General features: G+C 43.0%; 2 protein-coding genes across 8 annotated transcripts in view; one reads left to right on the top strand and one right to left on the bottom strand.

Annotated features, from left to right (window-relative positions):
• The window catches only part of ITGB3BP (integrin subunit beta 3 binding protein), a 36,607-nt gene extending 22,127 nt beyond the window's left edge, over nucleotides 1-14,480 (bottom strand). Inside the window, exons 1-3 of the mRNA XM_088673957.1 lie at nucleotides 13,040-14,480; nucleotides 5,218-5,260; nucleotides 612-747 (exon numbers count right to left, since the gene is read on the bottom strand). Coding sequence (XP_088530083.1) covers nucleotides 612-747; nucleotides 5,218-5,260; nucleotides 13,040-13,119 — 259 coding nt within the window. The 5' untranslated portion in view covers nucleotides 13,120-14,480. The remainder of the gene's footprint in view (nucleotides 1-611; nucleotides 748-5,217; nucleotides 5,261-13,039) is intronic.
• EFCAB7 (EF-hand calcium binding domain 7) overlaps nucleotides 11,089-15,676 on the top strand; it is a 60,058-nt gene continuing 55,470 nt past the window's right edge. Inside the window, exons 1-2 of one of the 7 annotated variants that reach the window (XM_060276847.2) lie at nucleotides 11,089-11,347; nucleotides 15,214-15,333. The gene's annotated coding sequence lies outside the window, so the exon portion shown is untranslated. Of the gene's footprint in view, nucleotides 11,947-15,213; nucleotides 15,334-15,676 lie in introns of all 7 variants that reach the window. The other 6 variants (XM_035121579.3, XM_035121577.3, XM_088673952.1 and 3 more) reach the window with 6 other exon arrangements.

Here is a 15,676-nt window from a genome sequence, read left to right as displayed (position 1 = left end):
AGCTGAGAAGGACGCAAATGGCATGCATTGGCCCCGCAAGCAGCACTGAGCCCACAGTGCGTCTGAGCCACTGTCTCTCTCCTGGGAGTGGCTCGGGTACCTGCAGGCACTGCATTGCCCAGAAAAGTAGCATGGGGCCAGCCTCCGCCCACCACCTGCCCCTCAGCTGACCTCCAGCTGAGGGGGAGGCAGCGGGCAGACTCTGTGCAGGCACTGTGCTGCTCAAAAAAGCAACGCAAGCCCACAGGGCGCCCAAACGGAACATGGCAGCTCGAACACTGGGACTCTGGAAGCACGCCCTGCCCTGCAGACAGCTTGCCACGTCCCCCAGGCGCAGAACGCACACACCACCCCAGGCACCCGTGGCTAGCTATGCCACTGCTTGATTCTTTTCAGTGAGCAAAAGTAAGAAAAACTAGTCAGAGGAGAATTGTTGAAGATGTTTGTGAAGGCTGCAGAAAAGTTGGACTTTACTATAAAGATCCAAATTCATATTCGTGGGTGGAAGGAATCAGAATTACCATGCAGGACATAAATTACTAAATCAAGTATTTGACTTGGTCAATAACCAGAAAAATTCTGCAGTAAGTAGGAGAGAATGTTCAACTAACCATTTGATAGACCATTTCCATGCTCTTGTACATTATTGCTCCTGGGAGTTGAAAAAGGACTGATTGGGCACGTTCCTGTTGTTGGTGAATAAGACTTGAGATTCTTCTTACTCTTCAGCAATGGAGTTGCAGGCACCTAAAGAAGAATAAATAATGGTAACAAAACAACCTGTACAGGATTATTATGCAGGGTAAAGCACATTCATGTTTTCCTTTTCAACCTTGACAATATCCAATTCTGCCTTTATATTTCTAGTCAGGGCAGGCTATAGAATTCTCCTATAACAGATGTGGGGAATCATGTCTCTCTTGGTGCATTTTTAGGTATCCCACACACTTTAAAGTAACACTTCAAAGCTCCAGTTCCTAGAAAAAAACTATGTATCCAGTCCTTGTAGTAACATGGGTCCTTTATCCAAACAAAAAAGAATCAAATGATTTTCAAGCCCACCAATCTATTCCAAGGGACTAACACAAGGTGTTAACTTTTTGTTTAACAATTCTTGATGAAGGAAAATAGCTACAACATCCAGGGCCATCTATCACATTAGTGAAAAGAACAATCAAATTAAACGAGCAAATTACCTCTCACGTTCCAACTCAAATGGCCTTTTAGAAAGGTGACTCTGAAAGGTGAAGCTATATAAATAGCACAAAGCCTGCCCTATAGCAGGGGTGGGAGACCTGTGGCCTTCCAGATGTTGCTGAGCTCCAACTCCCATCAGCCTAAGTGCAAATGGCCAATGGTCAATAATTAAGTAAGTTGTGATCCAATAACATCTGGAAGACCAGAGGTTCCCCATCCTTGTCCTACAGTAAAACACTGTTACTCCTTAATACTCCAGAACTATGATTATAAATGCTCAACGATTCCAAATTTGCAATTTTGGGAGCGGGCAGCGCTGTGGTCTAAACCACCAAGCCTCTTGGGCTTACTGATCAGAAGGTCGCTGGTTTGAATTCACATGATGGGGTGAGCTCCCATTGCTCTGTCCCAGCTTCTGCCAACCTAGTAGTTCGAAAGCATGGCAGTGCAACTAGATAGATACCGCTGCAGTGGAAAGGTAAATGGTGTTTCCGTGCACTCTGACTTCCATCACGGTGTTCTGTTGAGCCATAAGTGGTTTAGTAATGCTGGCCACATGACCCAGAAAGTTGTCTGTGGACAAACACCAGCTCCCTTGGCCTGAAGCAAGATGAGCGCTGTACTTCATAGTCGCCTTTGACTGAACTTAACCATCCAAGGCTCCTTTACCTTTACAGTACATGTTTTGTATAAATACTAGGTTTGGTGCGAAAAGACCGTTTCCATGTAGACAAGTGAGTAAGCTGGTGAAAAAAGGATGGAGAGCTTCACCCCTCCCTCTGCACTGAGCACAGATGCCAAGTGGACTGCCAGAGGAGGAAATCCCCTCTTTCATGACTAGTACAGGGCTACTGCATGAACGGCAGAGCTTGCCTTCCCCCCTCTCCCAACCCCTAGCAGACTAATAAACTTTTTTTTAATTTGCAAACTAGTATCTTCTGTGGTCTCATTTATAAGGCTGCAATATAGTCATATTCTGCTGAATTGATTGTGGCCTATTTGGGCGAGTCCATAGATGTAGGCCTAATGTAAACATCGCCCATGCAGTGGATCCTACGTCACATCAGCAAAATATGAATGAAAGAATCACTTGGGAACTAGCCACTTTAAGCCCCATAAGTCACCAGAGGGGTGCAGCATGGCTCTTCCCAAATGACCCACTCATCAGAAGAATCCCTGCCAACAGTATGGCACGAAATGCAGAAAATGTGCTACACCTGGAGTACGCTAAAAAGAAATATTTAATTATTTTGCAGACTGATAGATTGGTGTTATTTATAACCCGATTCTAAAACAAATCTTCCAAAGCAAACTTGAGTTAAAAGAAATAGACAATCAGGTAAAACACTAAAAATACACAAGTTCAGGTATACTGGAGTACTGTTTGCACAGGACTATGGAGTTGGGAGTCCCTGGGAGCCTTCCCATGGAAGCTTGCCTGACGCCATCTTTGGGCTCTTTTCAACATCAGGTACTTATGTTGTGTGGACCCTTCAATTTTAAGCCTGTGTCTTCATTTGGAGTGGGGTGTGGGTGTGTACAGGAGAGAGTTTTGCAGAAGCACCTGGTGGCAGGGGGTGCTCTGGGGAGGAGAGGGGGGGTGGAGGGAAGCCCAGACACAAAAATGGAACCTTTGAAGTGCTGCGCCTCGCAGGTTCCTCTTGTGGCAGGAGGGGACTTGTGGGGGGGGGCAGCATGAAGAGGGAGGAGGATTAACTTAGTATTATAAGGATAAGATTTGGAACTGGATTAGAAAACACGCCATAATTAATTAGAGGAGTTAGGAAAACCAGGAAGAGGAGATCTGAGGAAGTCATAATTACAATGTGATGAATATAAGAATGGGGAAATTTTTTAAATTTTTGTCTGTTTTTTTTCTCTCTTTTTTTTTCGTTTGTATTTTTTATGGGTTTTGTGTTTAAAGGAGCAGCTGTTGGGAAACCTGCCCCCAGAACCCCTCCATCCTTGTCCTCTCAGTGGCAGGGGGGGGACGAGGGGGAGGGGGGGGGAGGTCAAACCCAGTCTTATAATGGACCCCTTTGATTCTCAACACCAGCGGGGTGGCAGAGGTGGACTCGTGGGTGGGGGGTATTTGAAGGGACAGAAAATACATTGTATGTCTTGTTTGTTTTGTTTGTATAAAAATCCAATGAAAATTATTTTTTTTAAAAAAGGAGTGAGTTTTGTTTTTGTTGTATTTTTTATTTTATGGTTTTATGTTGTATTTAAATTGTTGTTAGGGATTCTACTAATTTATTGTAACTCAGCCCAAGAAGTTTATTGTTCTGTGGTAGCATACAGATGCCATAAATAAACAAACCAAAGGAATAATTAGGGTGGAATCCCACACTCATTTGCTTGGAAGGAGACCTCACTGAATGAAGTAGGACTTTCTTCTGAGTAAACATGCAGAGTTAGGAAAAGTAAAGAGTGACAATTAAAAACATTTCTTAGTGCAGGAAGGACTAACGTAACGTATGGCTCTCCAGATGTTATTGGCCGCCAGCTCCCTTCACTTCTGACCTCTGGCTATGCTGACTGGGGCTTATGGGAGTTGTAGTCCAACAATATCTGGAGAGCTGCAGAATAGCCACCTTTGTTTCAATTGTAAATGACTGATAGTAAACTCCTATGAATGTTTCTGAAACATACAATAAACCATTTCCCCCCTTTACCCTTTCCTTTTCACATAACTATTTCAATTATCTTAAAACTCTTGATAAGGATACAACATTTATACTAGCAATAATATTTTTGCTTCATAGACAGTTTGAGAAATTAATTCCATCACTGAATTTTTGAAAACCCGAACCCTCAAGCTTTCAATGAAGAAATTTTGACACTAGAAACTTCCTAAATAGTTATTCTCAACACAGACATCCCCCCCCCTTTTAATTTCCATTTCAGAAGGAAAAATAGCTTTAGGGTGGAACAGAATCATTTCAAGCTGGACTGCTCGCCTCCAAAAATGCTACTCCAACCAAGGAAGCAGATGCAAAATTACAGTCACAGCTGTATTCAGAGCACAACAAGGTGGGTAATAGAAAACTAAATTGCTAATTAAATTGCTAATGATTTTTGTTAGTGCCCCTGCTGTATTTTGTCACCTTTGTTTAAATACAAAAAGTATACAGAAGATTTTTAACACTGCCAAGTTTCCAATTTTGCTAAGTACCACTGAGACCTCTGAAGACTACCATCTATAAAGAAACTGTTGGTATGTAGAAACAAAACAGGAGGCTCATTTTATTTACCAAACATTTAGGTATACATTTCCCCCCACCAATTTTGCTTCCATAAAGGCTACCTGCCCAATGAACTCCTCTGCATTATTGTTCATAGCAACGCCCACAGTTGGTATTGGAAGATAATAAACTGGCATATGTCGTGACATGATGGCACTGGAAAAACGGAATGGCCACATTTTATCAGAGAGAGAGATGGGGTGGGGGTGGGGGACAGCAACAGTACAATTTTATTTTTATTGTGATAACTGTAGGGGAAATTTATTGCAGTGTTCGTACTTTATCGTTTCATTATGTTAGATTAGCTGAGAGAGGCAATTATATTCTCAACATAAAAATGTCTTTAATGTTTTCATTTCATTTTTGCAGTTTATAATATGCAGATTACGGCATTATCATAATCCCATATTGTTATATGTACAGAGAGATGGCACTGCATTTGCTTCACAAATTACGGAACTAATTTCTAATAAATGGTTTCACAAAGGTCCCTAACTCATTTGAGAGAGGCATGTACATAATAAAAAAAACCAACCACTGCAGTCTCCTCAGTTATAGCCAATTGCTTCATGCAGGCAAAGTCCGAATATTATATAAGAATAGTTTTTCTCCCAAAGACGTCTGGCAGTCAATTCTTTTCCATATTCAGGAATGCTTTATTGCAGATTGCCAAGTAATTTATGATAGTCTCACTGAACTGCTGATCATTTATGTATATCCTAGAAAATAATTTATTCGTAGTGTGCGCCATGCACACATACAAACACACACTTACTTTTCCCATGGCAAGGCTTTCCAACTTCAGAGCTTTCTTAGCACTAGAAAAGAAAGGGGTGGGGGGGGGAGCAAGTTTTATCATATTTCAAAAGCAAAGTTGATATTGAGGACATACCTTATCAGTGGTTATCAGACCACATACAGCAATTTTTACACTAGTAAAACTAACCTCATACATGGCATATATAGTTTTTGAATACTGCTTTGAAAATTTGAACCCATCCTGATTCCCCCCCCCAACCTGTCCACTATCCCAATGTCACACTACCAAAAAAAACCCCACTAAAAACAATTGGTTTTTTATATAAAACTGATGAAGAATGAGATTATACGGACGTGCATAACAACTTACCTTCTGTGTAGGTGTTGCAATTATTTTGCTGTTCACAGAAATAATGTACTAGGCACTTAACCACCAGTACATTCAAGGTGAAAAAAGTAGTTCTTCTCATCATTTTAGCTCTTAACATGATTCAATGCTACTAGACTTTGACTTAACTAGGGAACAGATGCTCTATGTCTTTACAGGTCCCTAAACCATACGAAACTATTTTCTCGTGTTCTTCACTATACTGATTCAGGAACACGCCAAGCTTTCTCTGTAAAATCTGTTCTGCTGAACTGGATGCCCAGCTGTTAATGGCAACACTAGGAATGGAAAGCTGAATATTTATAATACTTTACATCGTACAGCTGTCTTCTAAAGAGCAGTCATCAAAATTTTATTGAATGCAGACTAAATACTCAAAGGAAGGAAAGGTCAACATAAATTAAGACTATTTTTTCCCAGAGACAACTCCAACTTTTAAAGTACATTCTTAAATCTTAAACAACAGTTAAAGGCCTTTTTATATAAAGCAACTAAAAACCCTTAAAATCATCCAATAAAAGCTTCAGAAGATTATTTTAGATTAAACAAGGTTTGCAGAAACATTTCATTTCAGAATAGAAAGGCACAGGCACCATATTAGGAATAGGGCATTTTGATTTAGTAACCAAGATCTCAATGCTAAAAATGCTCATAAGGTTTAACAAAAACACAGATTCTGCAAGCATAAATGGCTTGGCATTCCGGCAGGGCCACAGTCTAAAATGATTTCACTCAAAGCATTTTTGTAACCTTGTCATTCTTCAAGGTGAACCATAGAAAGAAAGTTTAAACGCATATGTGAAACATGACTGTACTACGCTAGTTCCAGTTTAACATCTTATGTTGAAAATAGATCACTGAAAAACATTTTTGTCTTAAGAAGCAGACTAACTATACTGTGCAAGATTTACATTTTTTATATTAAAAAGCCATCCACATTCTTGCCAAGGGACAGTCAAAGCTGAAACAGTTTGACAAAAATTCTTAACATCATGTTTCTTTTTAAATATAGTGCCTCATATTGCTTAAGGAATGTAGACTCCATTACATCTTCCACCCCAGTGGCAGCAGAGAAACATTTTATACGCTAATACATTCACTCTGCAAAGGTGCTCTAGGGGACCATGTATTTGCATGCTATACTAAGGCATGCTATGATGGAAGTTTTTATGACGGACTTCAGAGGAAGCTGGAAGCCAAAGTACAACTGAATCTGGACTCAAGGTAGCTTTATGATTAGGATAAATGAAAAACTACATGAAAATCACATTAAATTATAGCAACCTGGGAAAAAAAGACTTGACAAAAAAAAGTGGCAGAATGGTCAAGCACTATGCTATTTAAAATCTTCCAGTGACTTTGGCTGGTAGTAGTTATAGGCCTGGTTTGGACATCACACAATGCATGGGCTCCTGGAGAGGAGATTACAGCCATTTTACTGCTGTGCCATGCTGGGCTAAACCATGGTTTGGTTTAGCATGTGGGCTCATGGTTTAGCTCTCTGCAGATTAACTATAATCAAAATTTTAAGCTATAATCAAAATTTGTCCTATGGCTCAGGGTTTGTCTGGGAAACAAGCTTGGTTTGGACAACCTGCAAGTAAAACAGCGACTTTGCACAGCAGCAAAACAACGAGGGAGGGGCAAAGCAGCAGGAACTCAGCAAGGAGGATTGGGACAAAACTAGAATTGGTAGGCGCCGCAACCCCAGAGTCGGTCACGACTGGACCTAATGGTCAGGGGTCCCCTTTTACCTGCCATTAGCTCTGGCTCCACCTACTGGTGGCCTCCTTGCCTTCCACCCTACAAGTCCAAACAGGCACCATCCACCACTGTGCCCAACATAAATGCTTACCTCCCCAATGCACTAACAGTAACAGAGGCAGGTAGGAGCACTATTGCCAATTTAAAGGGTGGGAAATTCAAGGCTCCACTATGAAAAAAGTCGCATTAGAAGCATTTGTTGCATTTATTTCACATCATTGTTTATACCTCATATTATTTCAGTATCAGAAAATAAATTCTATTTAAGATGGACTAGCCTGTCATTCAAACTAGACTGCCATAGCTGAACAAAGGAAATGCATGAAAATGTGAATTCTAGTCATCATTGACTCTGGTTTGGATAGAGACTAACAATGCAGTCCTATGCATATCTAGGCATGAATCAGTCCTATTGAGTTCAATGAGATGTATTCCTAAATAAGCACAGTATATGTACAGGACTGCATACAAAGTTAGTTTAACTTAGGAGCATAGCTGCCAAGTTATCCCCCTTTTTAAGGGATTTTCCCTTATGCTGAATAGGCTTCCTTGCGAGAAAAGGGAAAACTTGGCAGCTATGTTTAGGAGTCCAGGAAGAGCAACAGCTAAATCCTTCTACCGTATTTAGCAGTTCCATGGAACGGTATGGCGGATGGACCCTTTGGGGAAATGTCTTCTTCCTTCCATCCCATCTATCCATTCATAAGTTATTGTTGGTAATGCTCACTATTTGTCAATGTTGTTAAAGGAAGTAACCAATGAGTGGCAGAGCAATCCTAAGTGGGCTCAAAGAAGAGTGGGGTGCAATATCCACCACTTGATCCTTAGTCCTGCAATCTTGGCACACACCAATCAGGAACAAAGGTGGAGGGTATTTTTTCCCTTTGTCAGTATGCTAGTTGCAGGCTCATGTAGCTGAGGGACCCCGTTCCACGGGGCTTTGGATTTGCTGCTTGGCCATGTAATGCCTCATTTTGAGGCTTAACACTATCCACCTGCCTGGGTGCAACTGGGGTCTCCACCAGAGCCATCTTTCCCATTGGTCTTAGTGGTTCGTTGCGTCAGGGCACCGGCCTCTCAGGGCGCCCTAGCAAGTGGGAAAGCTGCGCAGCTTTGCCAGCAGCCTCCCCTTTCCCTGCACGCCCGCCAGCTGCACCCTGCCAACTATATGGCTGGCGGGTGTGCAGCTTCCTTCCCAAGCATGCACAGGAGGAGTGATCCCCGCAGAGGCTGAGGATGGAAGCTGTGCGCAGCTTCCCTCCCAAGCCTCTGCTTCTGCTAAAGACGGCCCTCCTCCCGGTCGTTGTCCTCCTCCTGCTTCCTGGCGAAAGGCGGCGCACAGCCTTCTCGGGGCGTCCCGACACCAGAGAACATGTCCACCAGCACGCTTTCCTGCTTGATTGCCGTCACCACCCCAGGGTTCGGGGCGGTGGGGGAGGCAGAGGACATTTTCCACCGCCCCCTCCCTTGTTTTGGAGTTGCTGGGGGGGGGTGCCGGAGGGCTCTTTGCAACATGGTGCCGGATATGCTTAAGCCAGCCCTGGTCTCCACCATGGCAGAGATCTTCTGCACTGGCAGCACTGGTAGAGGCCAGCAGAGAGACACGAAGCTATGGTCCTAACTCCTTCCAGCCATCAGCATCAGGGGATTGATTAGGAGTGTGCTCTGCGATATCTTATTCATTACTCACAGCAACACTGTGAGTAACTTCTGTAACTGTGATATGCTACTTTAGATTTGGGACTGCACTATTGTAGGACTTGAGGGAAGCCAGGCCCATTATTTTTCTTGCCAACACCAATAAACCCCACCCCCCTTTGGAGATAGTCAGCATGCTATAACCTGAAGCCTATGCTATAACCTGAAGAGGTTATGACCAACTCTTCTATCAGCAGTCATTTCCACGATTGTACTCAAAGATAGCATGCCTTAGACATCTATTGACCCCTCCACCAATTCCTATCATCTTAAGGTGGCCTGTTTCAGAAGAACATACGCAGCTGCCTTATTCTGATTCATTGGAGACAATGGAAGCACTGCCACCCCAAACCCCATAATCAGGAACAGTTAGGATGTAGCCTACCTCACACAAGATATGCACAAGTGTATCTGCCCAGTTAGAAACATAGAATTGTAAAGTCGGAAGGGACCCTCGGGGTCATCTAGTCCAACCCCCTGCAATGCAGGAATCCTGCCCACAGCTGTCCCTGGGTGGGCCCGGACCACCAACCTTCTGGTTAACAGCCAGATGCACTGACCCATTGCGCCAAAGGCTCCCTGAATTGTTCTGTCTGGCTATAAGCTTGTCAGAACAGAGACCTTTCTAGCTCTATATAGAACACCTGGTGCTACATGTATCAATAATAAATCAATAATAAATAAACTGTAAGAGAAACACATTTAGGTACAGCTTCAATGAACACTAGTATGCAATAAAATATAAAGTGTGGGGGGTGTACTTGGAAAAAGGACGGAACAGCAGGATTTTTACTACATACTTTTAAAATTCTGTATATTCAAACACTTGTGTTTAATGTCTTGGGCAATGCTGCAGACCTAAACCCACTTAAGGATAAGTCTCATTAAACTCAAAGTGCAATCCTAACCACATCTAGTCTGAAGTAAGTCAGACTGTATTCAATGGGGCTAACTCCCAGGAAAATGAGATCAGGACTGTGTCCTTAGTGGGATTTTCAACTGAGCAAACATACTTAAAATGGGTCTGACTAAGCTTTGTATTGGTAAGCAGAAAACACTCTACATATGCTCAGAGCAGGGGCGCGGCATCCTGTTTCACCACTTAAGGCGAAATGAGAAGTGCCGCCTTGCCCTGCCACTGCTGCCACTCCCACACCACCTACCTGCTCCTGCCATCGCCACCTGCTCTGCTGCAAGCTTTGTCACATCTGACACTGACAGAGAAGTGGCACCACCATTGGCGCTGACTCTGGGCAAGATCTCGCCAATGCGGGGCGAAATGGCCGTGATTCCCCCCCCCCAATCGGCACCAATGGTGGCGATGGGGCACCGGGGGGGGGGGTTCTGCCACCTGAGGCAGTGGCTTCACCCTGCCTTATGACGGGGGCTGACTCTGGCTCAGACGCACATCTGCCATTCCTGTTTCTTCCTATGGTTCCCTTCCATGGATCCTTTTTATTGAGAATTCACAATGAGATGGCAGTTTGTGGGGGCAGCACTCACACTGTGTCATTCCCAACCCATGCGTACCCCGTCATAAACAACCAGCAGCTGAACTCACACAGCTTTTCACACCACAACAGTTCCCGCTTATATTTCTGTCCTGCTTTTGATGTGCTCAGTGTATGGTAGCCTAATTGGAGAAGCAACACAAAAGAAACCGAAGCACTACTAATGTACTCCCATTGCGTCGAGAACTTGTTGGAGTAGTAGACGAAGACCAGTGCAAGGAAGACCTCAGCCTGAAGTAATATAATATAAAATAATAATAATAATAATAATAATAATAATAATAATAATAATAATAATGTATTATTTATACCCCGCCCACTCTGGGCAGCTCCCAACAGAATAATAATAATAATAATAATGGACAAAACACCAAACATTTAAAACTTCCCTAAACAGGTATACAAAAAACCTACATAGAGCTCTCTCCAGCTGAAATGAAATACTCATAAGGAAGGGGTGTGTGTTGGGGGGGGGATGAAATGCCCTGTGGGCCCACCAGGTCCTGCCCGTCTATCCAGCTACCCTTTGCCCCGCTGGGTCCGCAACTCACGGCATGTCCGGCGGCGCCCGACGACTTTATTCGCCTCCCCGCCCTCGACGCTGAAACTGAGATTCCCGCCGTGCAGCTCTCAAAGCGCTCCGGGTAGAAACACGGCCAGTCTGCGGGGAAGAAGGCGGCGGACCCTGGAAGCTCGGGGTCTCTGCCCGGCCTGACAAAAGGCGGACGCGGGTTACTTAGCGACGGCAACGAAGGAGGCAGGGCCACAGAATCGCCCAAGGCCAGGTCGGATCTTCTTCTCTTTTGCTTCTCGTCTCATCGTCCTTTATATTTTCTCTCTCTCTCTCTCTCCGCCCCCCCCCCCACAGCAACCTCCGCCCCTCTCATTATCACGACGGTTATAACGGCTGTTCTCACAAGCTTGTCGAGGACTTGCAAAAGCGAAGTGTCTCCCAGTCACGGAATTCGGATTTAAGATCCAAATAAAGAAGAGGCGTCGTTCTCTTCGTTTCTGAATCGTGTCACGGTCGAGTAGTTTGCCGGTTTGGGGGGGGGGGGGTTAAATGGGAGTGCGTGCATTTTCTTGTGTTCTCAGGTAATTTTTTTTTTGGGTGGTGGTGGCTGGGAAGCTATCCCTCTGTAGAGGTGAGGAAAAGCCTTTTTCTGCTGGTGCCTAGATGCACTTATTGCAGATCACAGCCCAAGCTCTGACTTCGACATTAGGTTTTGGAGCTCCATCTGGCAAAGTTTAAAGACCTGTTGTCGTCGTCGTCGTCATTATCAGGGCTCCCCCCCCCAAGAGGGAACTCACAGGAAATCAGTTCCGGCGCCTCTCAGGTGAGCGCCATTGCTATCCTAAGAGAAGAAGAAGGGAAGTGTTTCTGGTGAGCTCCAGCACATCTTTTTCTATTAAAAAAGTAGCACTGGTGATTATTAATTAATTAAATTAATAACATTTATGTACCGCCCCTCATCACAAGATCTCAAGGTGCTTCTCATGACCCCCCCCCAAAAAAAGTACCAAAAATGTTGCAACATCTTTTATTATGGTAGGAGCTGGTTCATTGGGGGTTGGTTACAGGTTTTGATCAGGCGTATTTACTTCCTGTGCATGGCAAGGAAACTGTAGAGAAGTGGTAACTAGATGTGCCTTACTCTAGGGTTACAATTTGCTTACAATCCTTGAATCAGATGATTCAGTATGTCATCCTCCCAAACCACGCATTACTTGTCAACTGCGCGCACTGATTTAGGGGCTGGTCTGCATGGTAGAATAAGGAATTGTCTGTGCAGTTGACAGTGTCTTGTCTGATTTAAGCCTTCCCCACCCCTAGTGTCCTATGTGTTGACTTCCTGTGTACATGAAACTTGTGCAGTCATGCATGTATAACTTGTACACTGGAGGCAGGGATCGAAGGCTTGATCCCACTTCCACCTTAGTTGCATTGAGTCTACGCAGATTTTTAACATCTCCACAGGTAATTTTGACTGCAGTTGTGTGCTTACTTATCTGGAAATAAATCCCATAGAATTATGGGGCTTACTTCTGAGTAAACATGGATTGGTTTGTAAGGGCCTTTTGAAAGAATATGGCTTCACATGGGTCTAGCCGGGGGACGGGGACGGACGGACAGCTGCCCCCCAAATCAATAAAAATACATTGCAAACTGAGGTTCTGCCCTACCCAACAAAAAGCCTGCCTGCCCCCAACAATATCCTGGCTACACCCATGGTTTTTGCAGAGGGAGTATACAGTACTGCTGAGAATAATCCAAACACTGTTTCTCTTCAGGACTTCTGTAATATAGTATCACACAAATGAGTTGTGTTAGCAGGGAAAACTCTTCTTCCTTCAGTAAGTTTGGGAGAGTTCTTCTTAGGCAGCCAGTTTTCCACAATAATGCAAGCAAATTTTGGCAGCATTTACCCATAAAATTTAATGTATTAAAATTAGGATACAGCCATTATGCCTATTACCTTGTTCTTCTGTTCATCACATCACCCAGTCTTCTCCTCTGTGTGCACTGAGGGCTATTTAGCATCTTGCTCCTGGTCATTGATTTTGACTTTGGGGTCTAGGAAATGGTCATTCAGAGTGAATATTTTTGGCAGTATACTTCAATCCCAAGTATTTTAATTGAACTTATTTACAAATATAAGCATTTATTGAATGTTTACTCTGTTTGGAAGTAGGCACTTAGTAAGCAGTGTTTGAGAAAAGGACATAGCAGTATGTGGAAGGTGTTGTACAGTATTCCTTTGTGTAAAAAAAACATTGCCTGTTACTGTACTGCCACAAGTGTGGACAGGTGTGGGGACTGGCAAAGTCTTCCTTTGTTGGAACTGGACATGCTGCATCTAGTACATTCAGTTCCCAGTAAGAATCTCATTTGGACATGCTCTAACTCCCAAGTACATTCAATTTAAATTGAGGCTGGCTTCTGGAAGTGTATGGTGTGTTCCAGTCTGGCTGCACTGGCACAGAAGTACAATTGGAAAGGGCAGTTATTTTAAATAAATAATGGGGGGAAATGTAGGTGTGAGATTTTAATGCCATCTATTCTATGTTGAATAACAGAAATTAGAATTTGAAAATTCAGTCAGATTGTCTACAGCCACCAACAGTAGATGCTACAAAATTGTTCCCTAGTAGTCTATATTTCTGTAGTGCACTATCAGTGAAGTTTATATTTTAATAACCTTAGCAAGAGAGCTTCCCTCTATTAAATAACTCTTGCATGCTGTACGTTGAGTAACATATTGGAAACATCTCTGTGCTGCACAGCTGCCCAAATAAGAAATGGCTAAGTAATGAGAGAACTGAGGAGCATAAACAAGTGTTCATATTTGATAAAACTGGTTACTGGAAAATTAACATTTATTCTCTTTTCCCTCATTGGCTAGAACTCGCTTTCCTTTGTGTGTGCTAACACTGGTGCTTAATTATTATAGTGACACCCGTTTGCAGTAACTGGACTGTGTCCCTGTTGGGTCCTTCTTATGCCACTGTAATATGAAACTGTCAGGCAAGGCGGTCTGTGCATTATAAATAGGGTACTTCATCCATGATAAGCGATTATTATCTTTCTTTCCCAAGTGTAAAAGGCCTATATAACTCAAGAAGGTGCGAGTGATTTAGGCCTCCTGAGTAAGGCTCCAATGAGTCCTGAAGGGGACCCTACCTATGTTGTTGTCTTGTTATTGAACTTGAAATATTCAATTTATTATAGTGGAATATATTTTCAGAAGTCAGCACTGGATAAAATAATGTTGCAGGCTGTTAGACCAACAGTAGCACACGATTTAATGCCCCTCTGTGATGGCCTTCTAAAAACCCTCATCACCTTTGTTATAGAAGAAAATTACTATTGACATTTACTAACCATACGTGAGGAAAGGCTGTGCAGAATTATATCAATTATTTAAAAAGAAAATGCATTTATGTGGTCCTTTTATTCTATACAATTTCCTTTTGTTGCGCTATTAGGTTTTTCATCCAGGCAACTACTGCATGTGATGGGCTGGCCAATTCACAAACCCATTAAGTCAGAACACTTGCATTTAAATCCACTTGGCCCTTTTGAAATAAACTGCCCCAAAGACAATCAGACTGTCACCCTCATGCCTATAACCCATTTACTTGTAAGAAAGTAGTACTATTAATTTCAGTGGACATTACTTTCATATAAGCATGCATAAAATTGCAGCCTAATCACTCAGTCAGTTGTACATAGAATCAGGTGCTACATTTTCCCTGCTTCTGAAATCACAATTTTTCTAATCTAAATAATCCCCCCACAAAGATGCTATAAGTCACATGGAGGAAATAAAACAGGTACCTGAACTAGATGGCCCATCGGCCTGACTCAGCATATGGTAGCATCATATATTTTATTCTGTTGCTCTTTTATGGTGAGCCTCCTATCTCACCTGAATCCTGATTAACCTACCAGATTTCTTCTGGTCTACCTAAACTTTCTCACTGTGTTCCAGTCTGATTGTCCTTTATTCAGTTACACAGCTGACCTGGAGAAGCTGACCTGTTAGAATCTTGAATGTAAAGGTTAATGAAGTAGTTTCTACCCATTCCCTCTTGAGATGTTCACACTTCTGCTGTTGCACACCTTAATATTTAAACCTTGGATTTTCAGATCATGCTTGGGAGAATCCTTGAGCTTCCTTTGAGGTTAATCTGGTTTCCTTGGTGAAAAAAATGGCAGTGGTGAACAAGCTTCCTAGAATAGATATTTCCCTGCAACAAAGAGCCACAGGCAAGTGTTGAGTGTGTTTAGGGTACAGTGCATGGGGCAATGGTAAGGTAAACTAGTGCATTGTGTTAGCTGAGCTTACCCTAGAACATGCCCAAGAATCACTTGGAATGCAGGGAGCTTCATGGTGGATGTTTAGGTCTTGTTTGACAGATGAGTTGCTGTGGAAATGGTACCTTGAAGGTCAAAGGTTTGGAAACCGCTACCTTATAACCATCAGTTTTAGATCAACTTAAGGTGGAAATGTTGCCTGTGCTAGGGACAGAAATTCCCATACATTTCATCAAAGCCAGGATTTGTGTTTAATCAAATCCATTTCAATAGAATGAGAAGCCTGTTCACATGG

The sequence above is a fragment of the Zootoca vivipara genome, chromosome 7, assembly GCF_965207765.1.
Source record: "Zootoca vivipara chromosome 7, rZooViv2.hap1.1, whole genome shotgun sequence".
Taxonomy (NCBI): domain Eukaryota; kingdom Metazoa; phylum Chordata; class Lepidosauria; order Squamata; family Lacertidae; genus Zootoca; species Zootoca vivipara.
Note: the sequence above shows the minus strand (reverse complement) of the source record. Positions and strands in the feature narration are given on the sequence as shown.